Source organism: Aegilops tauschii, chromosome 2 (genome assembly GCF_002575655.3).
Source record: "Aegilops tauschii subsp. strangulata cultivar AL8/78 chromosome 2, Aet v6.0, whole genome shotgun sequence".
NCBI lineage: Eukaryota > Viridiplantae > Streptophyta > Magnoliopsida > Poales > Poaceae > Aegilops > Aegilops tauschii.
Window position 1 is genome coordinate 431,114,758 of NC_053036.3, and position 12,942 is coordinate 431,127,699.

A 12,942-nucleotide genomic window follows, 5' to 3' on the forward strand; every position below is an offset into this window, starting at 1 on the left:
ACAACATCTGGGAACTGGTCAAACGTCCAGATCCTCGCAAGCATAATATCATTGGCACAAAGTGGATCTATCGCAACAAGCAAGATGAAAATGGCCTTGTGGTGAGGAATAAGGCACGACTTGTAGCTCAAGGCTACACACAAGTAGAAGGAATTGATTTCGATGAAACTTTTGCACCTGTTGCTAGACTTGAGGCTATTCGCATATTACTTGCTTATGCTAACCATCATGATATCATCTTATATCAAATGGATGCGAAAAGTGCATTCCTCAATGGTAAGCTTGAGGAAGAAGTATATGTTGCTCAACCCCCAGGTTTTGAAGATCCAAAGCATCCCGACAAAATCTTCAGACTCAATAAGACCCTCTATGGCCTCAAGCAGGCCCCTCGGGCGTGGTATGATACTTTGAAGGAATTCCTCATGAAGAAAGGCTTCAAACCCGGTTCACTAGACCCAACTCTTTTCACTAAATCTTATGATGGTGAGTTATTTGTATGCCAAATATATGTTGATGATATCATTTTTGGCTGTACTGACCAACGTTACACTGACGGATTTGGTTATATGATGAGGGAGGAATATGAAATGTCTATGATGGGAGAATTGAAATTCTTCTTAGGTCTTCAAATTCGTCAACAGCGCAATGGCATGTTCATATCTCAGGAGAAATACCTCAAGGATGTATTGAGGAAATTCGGCATGCAAGATTGCAAAGGCGTCAAAATCGCTATGCCCACAAATGGCGATCTATGCACTGATGAAAATGGTATTGACTTCGATCAAAAGGTATACCGCTCCATGATTTTATTGTATTTATGTGCATCTAGGCCAGACATTATGCTTAGTGTTTGCATGTGTGCCCGATTTCAAGCTAAACCGAAGGAATCACACCATAAGGATATGAAGCATATTCTTCGATATCTAGCTCACACGCCAACACTTGGATTATGGTATCCCAAGGACTCGGCTTTTGATCTCATTGGATATTCAGACTCTGACTACGCTGGTGATCGTGTGGACCACAAGTCAACATCAGGCACATGCCATTTCCTCGGACGATCCTTGGTCTGTTGGTCCTCGAAGAAACAGAACTGCGTATCACTGTCTACTGCTGAAGCTGAGTACATTGCTGCTGGTTCTTGCTGTGCTCAATTGATGTGGATGAAGCAAACCCTCAAGGACTACGGCGTCAATATGAAGAATGTGCCTCTCTACTGTGACAATGAGAGTGCCATCAAGATTGCTCATAACCCAGTTCAGCACTCGAAGACAAAGCACATTCAGATTCGTCATCATTTTCTTCGTGATCATGTGTTGAAGGGCGACATCTCTATTGAGCATGTGAAGACTGAAGAACAGCTAGTCGATATCTTCACAAAGCCCTTGGATGAGAAGAGATTTAGCAAGTCGAGGTGTGAGCTAAATATCCTAGAATCTTCGAATGTCCTTTGAAAAGGACACACATCCTAACACTTATGCAAAATTGATGACTTAGATGTGCAACACACGAAGAAACGTTTTTCTTCAATCAATGAAGACTAACACTCTAAGTGTGAAGAAATTAACGAAGAATTTGATTCTCAGAGCCCTACGACAATTGTACGCGGTGTCTGAAATCATCATTCTTATACGGTGGGTCACGCCACCAACAAAAATTGAAAGTCTTCAATTTGAGTTTTTCCTCATTTTTAAAATTCCTCAGTTGTTCATTTTCTTCAACTTTATATATATATAACAATGATTAGGTAGTATATATATACTAATTTTTAGGTAGTATATACCATGTTTTGAGTATGTTCTTTTTTACGTACAAATATATACATATTTCACAAATATAACAAAAACTATGGGCTCATATGCAATTTTCTCATGTAACTTGCTTTGAAATATCTTAGATATAATACATGAACATATCTCTACTACCTAAAAGAAACGTAAGGTTCCCTCTCCCCTCTTACGTTGACCCCTTTCGTCCGACTCCCCGTCCCCGCATCGCTCCTCCCACCCCAGGTCGTCGTTCCACCTGGTTTTCTTTTCCTCGGTTTTTTTCTCAAACCGATTTTGGTGCGTCAAGAAAGGAAATCTGTAACCCGGCCCGCTCCTCATGCCATCGTCTACTGCCCCATTAGCATTCCCGTAAGGGTTTCCATGCCCCCAGAGCGGCGGCGGCCGCTCACACTTTCGCCAAGGCGTCGGCCATGGCGCTCCCCGGCGGCAGGCTCGAAGGGATCTGGGCAAAGCGCGTGCCGCGGTGGAAGCAGCTGCCCTCGGCGACGGCGGCGCGGACGTCCGAGTTCTCCACCCTCTTATGCCATCGGACCAGTAGCAACACCGGATCCGGCCGCTCGAGGTGGACGGGGTTGGACCAAGGTGTACTCCCTGACCAACGCTCCTCCCTTTGCATGACGGCGTCGCTACTCCAACTTCCCTCATTGATGATACTCTTCAATTGTCGGCTCGTACTACCACCAACTTCTCTACGCAGGTACTACACTCAATCTGGTTGCTCCCGCCCTCCGCATGGCGAAATTAGATTTTCGTGCATGGCTGTTAGATAGGCAGAGATCATCAGATGAGAAGGGTTCATGCATACAGCGAGCGCGGTGCACGCACACATGCATGTCATCTTGACTGCAAGTGCAATTAGCATGTCCATCGGCCTCGTGCATGTGACTGCACATGCCATGTGGTCCTTGATCATTAACTCAGTGATCAAATTACTATGGCTAACTTCAGGAGAAAAAAATTATTGTGATTTCTTCATTCAGGAATCTGGAGCAAATTATTATGCACTAGCACTAATATGGTTACCTTCGATGGGCTTATTGCCTGCATGTGCTTTTTCAAGTTTGTTTGTGTGTTTTCTCTTCTGGTTGTTCCTTTTCTACAAGTGTTGTCATATAAACAGAAATGAAACTCACATTCTTATTTCAGATGTATAGATAAGTGTGAGTCGGCCTTCAAACTTGCCAAAAACGGGTATGGACATAGATTTAAGGGTTATCATTCACTTAAATCTCGACGAAAATGATATCTGTTTACATTCGGAACTGAGATAAATAGGAATCATTTTGTTCACGATACTTGGTTACATGAGCTTTTTCTCTTCTGTGTAGGCCAAAATTGTACAAAGTTATCTCCTGAAGTTATATCGAAGGTGAATTCTGTGAGGTAACCATCTAAATTAGTTTTTAATATTTGTTATAGGCTCTTGTGTTGAAAGGTTTTCGCTTGGTCAATCTCTTACCTTTTAGTATTTCAAGAATCAATTTATAAATGTTGTAGTAGCAGGGGATGAGACTGTTAAAAATAGGGACAATGGTGTAAAACTAAATTGGCACTATTACCCGGACGCGGAGTTTCTGCACCCGAGCTCAAATGAGCTCTAAGTGCTTGCAAAAGTTCTAAGTGCTTGCAAAAATTCGTCATGAAATCACATTCCTAGAAGGCATGGCAAAAAAAACAAAAACAGTACTCTGAAAAAGCTACTATCAAAAGCATTTTGAAGCACTGAATTTGTTTTTTTTTGCCACGCCTTACAGGAATGTGATTTCATTATGAATTTTTGCAGGCACTTAGAACTTTTGTCAATGTTTCTCTAAAAAAATTGGAATTTTTTGATTTTTTTTTATTTTTTTTCGATTTTACTGTTCACCGAGCTCAAATGAGCTCGGGAGCAGAAAGGCACTTTCGCTATTACCCGCTTCCATACATTTGGAGTAATGTTCTGTGTCCATTTTAGGTTCTGAAAAATGAAATGCGGTAAAAAGTAAAGCTCAGTTGCAGCAACATGTTTAGACTACAATGAAGAGGGGTCATTGTTGATCAGCCTGCAAGGTCAATAACAATGTTAGTTGATAATGGTTCTTAATATGGATGAGAATCATAAAAGATATATTTTTCCACGATTGATAATGGTCACCTAATGCTTAGACCCCGGTGCAACGCACGGGCAATTACCTAGTAAAACATGTGTATATTCTAGTAAACCGGCTACGACCGTTACTACACACACTCATGGGACAAATTTGATCGTAAAATCATGGGAAAAAGTAGTAAACTTCTTGTATCTCTCGTAATAGTACACATATGGACATGACATATTAAGATATTCCATAGAGTAGTAGAACTAGAACCAGTACCAGTGTACTAAATTGATCGCTAATTATATGCATGTGAACATGGGTGTTTATGACTATAGTAAAATATGATTAATTTATGGTAATTGTTAAGGGAGAAATAATTAACATGTTTAACTTTCTGTCTAGCATGCCATTATAGAATATAATCAATATATGGTAAATGTTGAAGACGAATTACAATTTCTAAATTGCTCAACCAGACTCAAATCTGCGTGAGATCTGACAGTAAACACTAGTATGTTTTATAGTAAACGTGTCAGACACTTTCACACCTTCCCTTAAGTTGAGATTTGGTGGTAATATACTTAGTGTTCGGTAGTAAAAGCTTTACGAGACGCCGGGAACATTTCATTACTAAGTTTCATTAACTCATTACTAAGTGGAATTTGGCCTAATCATAGCAGTGGCCGGAGGCGCGTGTAATGATTTTAGTTCCATTACCATATGTGCTATTTTTTTTACCATGGACTAGGTAATTGCCCGTGCGTTGCACCGGGGTCTAAGCATTAGGTGACCATTATCAATCGTGGAAAAATATATCTTTTATGATTCTCATCCATATTAAGAACCATTATCAACTAACATTGTTATTGACCTTGCAGGCTGATCAACAATGACCCCTCTTCATTGTAGTCTAAACATGTTGCTGCAACTAAGCTTTACTTTTTACCGCATCTCATTTTTCAGAACCTAAAATGGACACAGAACATTAGTCCAAATGTATGGAAGCGGGTAATAACGAAAGTGCCTTTCTGCTCCCGAGCTCATTTGAGCTCGGTGAACAGTAAAATCAAAAAAAATTCAAAAAAAATTCAAAAAATTCTAATTTTTTTTTAGAGAAACATTGACAAAAGTTCTAAGTGCCTGCAAAAATTCATCATGAAATCACATTCCTGTAAGGCGTGGCAAAAAAAACAAATTCAGTGCTTCAAAATGCTTTTGAAAGTAGCTTTTTCAGAGTACTGTTTTTGTTTTTTTTTTTTGCCATGCCTTCTAGGAATGTGATTTCATGACGAATTTTTGCAAGCACTTAGAACTTTTGTCAATGTTTCTCCCAAAAAAAATTGGATTTTTTTGAATTTTTTTATTTAGTTTTGATTTTACTGTTCACCCGAGCTCATTTGAGCTCGGGTGCAGAAACTCCGCGTCCGGGTAATAGTGCCAATTTAGTTTTACACCATTGTCCCTATTTTTAACAGTCTCATCCCCTGCTACTACAACATTTATAAATTGATTCTTGAAATACTAAAAGGTAAGAGATTGACCAAGCGAAAACCTTTCAACACAAGAGCCTATAACAAATATTAAAAACTAATTTAGATGGTTACCTCACAGAATTCACCTTCGATATAACTTCAGGAGATAACTTTGTACAATTTTGGCCTACACAGAAGAGAAAAAGCTCATGTAACCAAGTATCATGAACAAAATGATTCCTATTTATCTCGGTTCCGAATGTAAACAGATATCATTTTCGTTGAGATTTAAGTGAATGATAACCCTTAAATCTATGTCCATACCCGTTTTTGGCAAGTTTGAAGGCCGACTCACATTTATCTATACATCTGAAATAAGAATGTGAGTTTCATTTCTGTTTATATGACAACACTTGTAGAAAAGGAACAACCAGAAGAGAAAACACACAAACAAACTTGAAAAAGCACATGCAGGCAATAAGCCCATCGAAGGTAACCATATTAGTGCTAGTGCATAATAATTTGCTCCAGATTCCTGAATGAAGAAATCACAATAATTTTTTTCTCCTGAAGTTAGCCATAGTAATTTGATCACTGAGTTAATGATCAAGGACCACATGGCATGTGCAGTCAAATGCACGAGGCCGATGGACAGGCTAATTGCACTTGCAGTCAAGATGACATGCATGTGTGTGTGCACCGCGCTCGCTGTATGCATGAACCCTTTTCATCTGATGATCTCTGCCTATCTAACAGCCATGCACGAAAATCTAATTTCGCCATGCGGAGGGCGGGAGCAACCAGATTGAGTGTAGTACCTGCGTAGAGAAGTTGGTGGTAGTACGAGCCGACAATTGAAGAGTATCATCAGTGAGGGAAGTTGGAGTAGCGACGCCGTCATGCAAAGGGAGGAGCGTTGGTCAGGGAGTACACCTTGGCTCCAACCCCGTCCACCTCGAGCGACTGGATCCGGTGTTGCTGCTGGTCCGATGGCATAAGAGGGTGGAGAACTCGGACGTCCGCGCCGCCGTCGCCGAGGGCAGCTGCTTCCACCGCGGCACGCGCTTTGCCCAGATCCCCTCGAGCCTGCCGCCGGGGAGCGCCATGGCCGACGCCTTGGCAAAAGTGTGAGCGGCCGCCGCCGCTCTGGGGGCATGGAAACCCTTACGGGAATGCTAATGGGGCAGTAGACGATGGCATGAGGAGCGGGCCGGGTTACAGATTTCCTTTCTTGACGCACCAAAATCGGTTTGAGAAAAAAAACCGAGGAAAAGAAAACCAGGTGGAACGACGACCTGGGGTGGGAGGAGCGATGCGGGGACGGGGAGTCGGACGAAAGGGGTCAACGTAAGAAGGGAGAGGGAACCTTACGTTTCTTTTAGGTAGTAGAGAAGTAGAGATAATGGTAAGAGCCATGTGTAGTAGTGTAGTTGGGTGCAATATGGTAAAGCTACTTTTTCCATTACCATATTTGCGATCTGTTTTACCGTCGTTAGCAAATACATCCCCACGGGACGGAGGTGGGGCACTACCAGCAGTAACCGAATTAAATTCGTTACTATTTTTCTACAGGTAGTTTACCATCAATTGCTAAAGCGGGGCGCTGGTGGTGTTGGACTTGCGCCAAACAGGTAATTAGCGCGGCCGGAGTGTACGGTTACTGGTTTTACGCGCTCGCTTAGTTTAGCGCTACCGTGTGTGTATATATATATATGGTCTATTTAATACTCAGGATGAAGAATAAGTAATTCCTCACCCGGGTCGATCGACCGAGCAATGGTCTAGTTTAACTAACGTCAGCAATGTAATTTTACGTCGATGGAAAACGGGTCGTCCACTACCCTTGATGGCAAAGGAAAAAAAACTAGCCCACTCCCCCGGTCCGTTTCTCTCTCCCTCCGGCTGCTCGCATCTCGCCATTGCGGTTCCCCTCAAAAAATAAAAAATCTCGTCAATGCGGAGGCAGCGGCAGCGAGCCAGCGACGGCGCCGGAGGGATGACCCAACGGCGAGGACTACCTCTTTCGCGTGTGGAGTATTACCCTTTCCTCTCTCGTGCGGCAACGACTCGGAGGCACCGTGGGGGATGCAAGATCTGGGCGAAGCTCGGCAGTGACAGCGATCTTCTCCGGCGTCCCTCTCCACTGTCGGCGGTATAAGACCACCCTCCTCCTCGTCTTCCCCTATCCTCCTCCATGAACTTCTGAATTTCTAGGGTTAGGCTTATTGGTTTTTGGGAGCAGTGCAGGGGAAGAGGAAGCAGACCAAGAAAGGAAAGGAAAGATAAATGAGGAGCTCGGGTGATGGAGGTAACGCTCGAGACGGACTCCTGGCGGTGGGATCAATTCAAGGAGGAGATGAAGACCATATGGATGACATAGAAGAAGAGGAGAAAGCTCAAGGCTGCGGAGAAAGGAACAACAGTAGAGTATCAGACTTCAATCTAGCTGAGATCAATTTTTGTTTGTCACGGGACATATGAATACTCTACTGATTTTGCTTTTGTTTAAGTTTCACGAATTTTCAATTTTTCATCCTTTAGCAATAAATGATGGTTCTAACTTAATTGAAGGTTAGTAATGATGTGCATAAAGAGTCAGTCTGTACCTAGCTGACAATGCTATCTGTATATTTATGTTATAATCGAAATTTGCACATACATACGAGCAATATTTCTTCAATTAAAGAATATTCACTTTACGAGGATTTCTATTTTTTGCTATTCTTAAGATAAGATTTTAATCGATGATGCTAGCTTTATGTTTTGTGAATTTATTAGGCAATCGAGGAATTGGAATTCTGCCAAGAAATCTAGGAGCAGAAGAAGATGTATGCAAGGGACTTGGAGACGAGGCAATGGTGCGCAGGCGAGAAAATTATGTTCTGATTGGTTAGGATTGGGGTTCGACTGCTCTTGTGTTTATTATATCAAAGTTGGTTGCATGAGTCACTTCACGATGGTCATGTGCACCAGGAAATTAGCTTGATTTGAATATAGTACAATCAGGCATAGCTGCTGGCGTAGGTAGCTGCACTATGCAGTTACCTAATTGGAACTCACAACTAGTTTCTTCGGCAATTCCAACAAATCAGGGATTCAGTATAAAGCAAGCAATTTTTGCTGTTAGCAAACATTAATCAGTTTAGTTGCACTTGCATATAAGAATAGGACAAGGACAGTGTTGTATTTTGGAGTTTATTAGTCCATCTATAGAAAATGAATAACACGATTCAGATTAAGGAGTGTTTAGTAGTTGTGTGCTCATGCAAGTACATGGTTTAGGTGTACGTGAATCTTTAAGCTGTTCCTTTCTAGGAGAATTTCTAAGACTGTTTGCCATTTACCCAAAGGTTTTGAAGCTTTGGGAGCCTGCGACTGGCTCGACAGGTGGCATCAGCAAGCGCCGGCCGGCCTCGGCACTGCTGTGGGTGGTTATATGGTGGGCGGAGCACACCATTGGGATTCGACATCAGGGTACGGTGGCGAGCTAAATCTTCAGTCCAGCTAGGATTTTTTTTTTGGTTCACGTTTTGTTACTGTTTTCCATTCGGGATTTCATGGTGAGCAAACCTACCATTTGCAGTTGTTTGTTTCAGAAATTCATGTCCTGACTTCAAATTTTGGTCGTAAGGTAAATCCTGCCAACAAGTCGATGCTATGGGTTTACTAGTTCTCTTAATATTTCTATGCAAATTATTGCCCCCTTCATTTTATTTGCAAGTAGCAGGGAACTCAAAGACAGATGTGCATTTTCTCACGCGCATTCTACTCCCTAGATTGTTTGGGGCTTTGGGCAATACAGAATGGAAGAATTTGTTACTTTTGTATAGGTTTGGATAGAATGGCATAGTATCAACAACTAATTAATCTTCTCTAAAAAAAACTAATTAATCTTTTGTAGTTGAGATCCTGCTCACATCTCTCTTGACTTATTATCTTGTCCGCTATCATGCACCATTATTTGATGAATGAAAATATCACAGTAAAATTTCGACAACACTAACTTTCCACAAATCTACAGTTTCTGTATATCAAGGTTCTCTTCCCATGACAGGAACAGAGTAGTCACAAGGAGCTGCAATGATGCGTGTACATGTAACAGTTGTCCAAGCTCTGGAACTTTTTCAGAAATCATTGCTCAAACTGTATGGTCATCCAGATGAGGATGTTGCAAAGGCTAACTGGAAATACATCTTCGCAGAAACTTTACAGTCATCCAGATGTTGATTTTGCAACCCCTAATTGGAACTACAAATGTCTGCAGATAGGCCAGAACAATGTCCATCTCAAGATCGATGGGAGAGTGTTGCACTACAGAAAGATAGTCTTGTCACTACAGATAGATAGTCTTGTCTGTAGATATTGAATATTTAGATGCTACTTTCTCAAATAGCTTACTGAATTTATTGTCTGTATGATTGTGTATGACGAACTCAGATCGTGTTTGTTCATTGTAAACCGACCTAGTTATGTAATGAAATTCAAGTGCTTTTTGGGTAGTTCTCATGCAGCCCAGTGTATCAATGCAATACTTATGTCTTCACAACAACTCACAAGAATATTTTTGTGTGTGGTCTAGAGCTAATGAGTTGAACACAAAGTATCTTTTTGTGTGTGGTCAGCTAATGGGTTGAGTACAAGACGTGATGATGCAGTAGACAGTGCTACAAAACGCTGGAGGAGAATCAAAAGGAGGACTCCCAAACAAATAACTGAACATTATTTTTCTTAGATACACTCAACAAGACACTTATTGATAAGCCTATCATCATCTGCAGAAAGCACACACAGATTAGAAGAATGAACTTCCAGTGGTACTTCTACAAGGAAATTTGACAACCGCTCGCATGGAGCAATTTTATTGACATAATAATTTAAATGCTAAATGCATTGCACCCCCGATAAAATATTCACTACATCATGAAAAATACGGCAGTGAAATCTTGGCCTTGTTAAAAATTTCATTTGCATCCAGATATTTTGTCAGATGAATAACCAAAAATCGGATGAATGACATGTTCCATATATGGCATACAAATTCAGAGTTATTCTCCCCGCAAAAAAAAAATTTCAGAGTTATTCTATCTTCTTCTAGCATTGGCAGATTCAGTCAAGCTTCTGAATTTGCGCAAGCATCGACAGGTCGAGTGACTGCATATGATTGTTTTTGTTGCCTTGTTCTAGTCGGTGACACGAGCATCTTGGTGTTGCAGCACCACCACTCCACACGTGCTTCCTCGCAACATGTTCCTTGGTGGCGCTACATCTATAGAAACCCCTGCACTATTAGTTCATACTGGATTAGTTGGTTCAACTACCATCTACAATGCAAGGATGCAGATCTTGCTGTAAGCAAGATAACATGTACAAAAGCCTATAGCAAAAGCTGATGGGTAAAACATCTGAAGCTGCATGAGAATGAGAAGAAAATTTTGATCTCTTTTCTCCAATAAATTTGGAAATTTACAAAACTGTAATTGTCTCAAAGAAGATTGATGAGATATTAACAAACAATAGTTCTTAATATGCAAAACTGGAGAAAGGTCATTACTTCTCTGTGTCAATAATTTCTCAAAGAGAACATCTGAAGTCAACATGTTGAGAACACGTTGAACAAGAATTCCTTCTCTTGGCCAGTTGAACAATATGTCCAATAAAATCTGAGTCAACATAACAGAGGAGATAAAGCGGCATCCAAGATCTAAAGCATTTAATTCCAAAACAAAATCGGGTATACTGGCAATTATGTCTATTTTTTTCTTGATGATATATGATGCACCAGCATAACACAATTGCAGAAATCAAAATAAGGCTTCCCGTGTTTGTTATTGCCAGAAAAAAGAATGCTAAGAATTGGATAGTACACTGCCAAAAATACTGCTGTACAGTGGTAGGGAGTAGCGCATAGACCGTTAAGCTTCCCAATCAAATCAACTGAGTAGATGTGACAGAGTTTATGTCAAAACTATCAAATATATAAAATAACAATGATTAAGCTTCTTCTTAAATCCAAAGTATACCTAAAAAGATTAAATATATTGGCCTCTTTATTCTACAAATAAGTTAGTCAGTAGCCTCCATATGTGATTGTGTAGTGGTGATGGAGTCCTGCAACCAAATTAATTGGATGTTAGGAAAACATCATGTTTGCAACACATTACCTCAACTTCTTCATGTCAAATAGACAACAACTTTTTCACACTTGTCCACTGCATAACACACGCAGGAAATACAGAGAAATCACAGTTTTGGGGGAGAACTTTCCTACATGGCAGGTATCAAAATTAAGAGCGTTAGTGGAGAACTTTCCTATGTCAATAAATTTCTCTCTTCACTTGAAAAAATTTGATCTGGTTTTTGAACAAACCAAGCAAACTCAAAATCTGAGTAGGATGCAGAACTGAAATAGAACAAGGTGACTGTACGAACTGAGAATCAAATTAGCCTTCACACATGTTATGGAAATTTCTAAGCAGCACTAAAAACAAAACTAATTGACTGTTAAGCTCTGCTCCCCACAACAAAATGAGCTACTGATACTTTTGCTGCTGATTTCAGAAAGATAATGCATCGACTTTTCTAACATTGTAAGACCTTAGCATAAGAATTTTTATTTATCATAACATGGTCATTTCGTTCTGCTCGCATTACAACAGGCAAAGTGATTCACTGTCCCATCACAACTTACCACCCCCATTTAGATGCCAAACTCACAACACACAAATTCTGGCTCACTCTTGTCAAAACAAAATAACTTCAGTGTAGAAAAAATAGGTAGGGATGTCACCAGGGGGGATGTGCCCAGGTGACCATATTCAAGAGAGGAAGGGGCGGCGCTGGAGCTCATGGGCGCATGAAGTAGGAACCAGTGACCAAACTTGAAGAGGAGGTCGATCATACCTAGACCATGACGACTCAACGGCAGCCGGTGGAATCTTTGGATCCAGATCCAATCATGGAGGTGAGGATGGGAGAGGAGAGACATGAAAATGGCTCGAGCTCGCGGAGTGCGTCGATGCGCCGAGCGCCGCCCTGGTGCTGAGATCGCAGCCCAACTTGGCGCCGCTGCTTCAGTTCAGCTGGACCCCGCCGGCTAGACGACATCTTCCCTTCTGCAAAGCCACCGGAGCCGGCTCCGGGCCACCGGATAGAGCGAACCGCTCCGCTGGTCTACGGGGAATCGTCATGGCTGCACGATGGACAAATCAGGGGTAGAGCTGGTGGACTGCAGGAGAGGCGTGGAAAACAGCGGAGCCCTCCCACGATCCATGGAGTTGGTTTTCTCCTGATTCGAAGTAGAGACGAGGTAAATTTACCTCGCGGTGTTTTTTTTACGTGGGGTCCCATGATGTAACTTTACGATTCATGCCTGATGTAAATTTACGTTCGCGCTTTTATTCTCGCGTAGCTGTGGCGTCTGGTTTGAGGGACGACTGGGGTGAGGAATAGTTTATGTTCTCTACAACATTCACTTATTGCTATTTGGCTTTTCTGTTAAGTGAATGTGATCGGAACCTTCTCTCTATGCTAAACTCAACCCACTCTATTCACAAATTCTTCATGTGCGTTTTATTTGAAACTCGTTCAAAATCTTCACTGTGT

General features: G+C 41.4%; 1 protein-coding gene and 1 long non-coding RNA gene across 5 annotated transcripts; one reads left to right on the plus strand and one right to left on the minus strand.

The window, feature by feature from the left end:
- The first annotated feature begins 7,214 nt into the window (after window positions 1–7,214).
- Window positions 7,215–9,839, plus strand: LOC120973531 (uncharacterized). 4 transcript variants are annotated; one of them, XM_073508738.1, is made up of 6 exons: window positions 7,215–7,492; window positions 7,583–7,762; window positions 8,119–8,229; window positions 8,691–8,814; window positions 8,924–8,971; window positions 9,395–9,652. In XM_073508738.1, the coding sequence occupies exons 2-5, from the start codon at window positions 7,627–7,629 to the stop codon at window positions 8,949–8,951; spliced, it is 399 nt and encodes a 132-aa protein (XP_073364839.1). In that variant the 5' UTR covers window positions 7,215–7,492; window positions 7,583–7,626; the 3' UTR covers window positions 8,952–8,971; window positions 9,395–9,652. The 4 variants fall into 4 exon arrangements, with proteins under 4 accessions (XP_073364839.1, XP_073364837.1, XP_073364840.1 ...); XM_073508736.1 differs by lacking the exon at window positions 8,924–8,971 and having other exon boundaries at window positions 9,395–9,839; XM_073508739.1 differs by lacking the exon at window positions 8,924–8,971 and having other exon boundaries at window positions 8,119–8,198; window positions 9,395–9,839.
- Window positions 9,840–10,268: 429 nt separating this feature from the next.
- On the minus strand, window positions 10,269–12,603 carry LOC141041713 (uncharacterized). Its single transcript, XR_012202939.1, has 3 exons — window positions 12,241–12,603; window positions 10,892–11,448; window positions 10,269–10,618 (listed from the first exon to the last, which is right to left on the minus strand). It is a non-coding gene; the product is annotated as an uncharacterized lncRNA (long non-coding RNA).
- Between the last annotated feature and the right edge of the window lie 339 nt (window positions 12,604–12,942).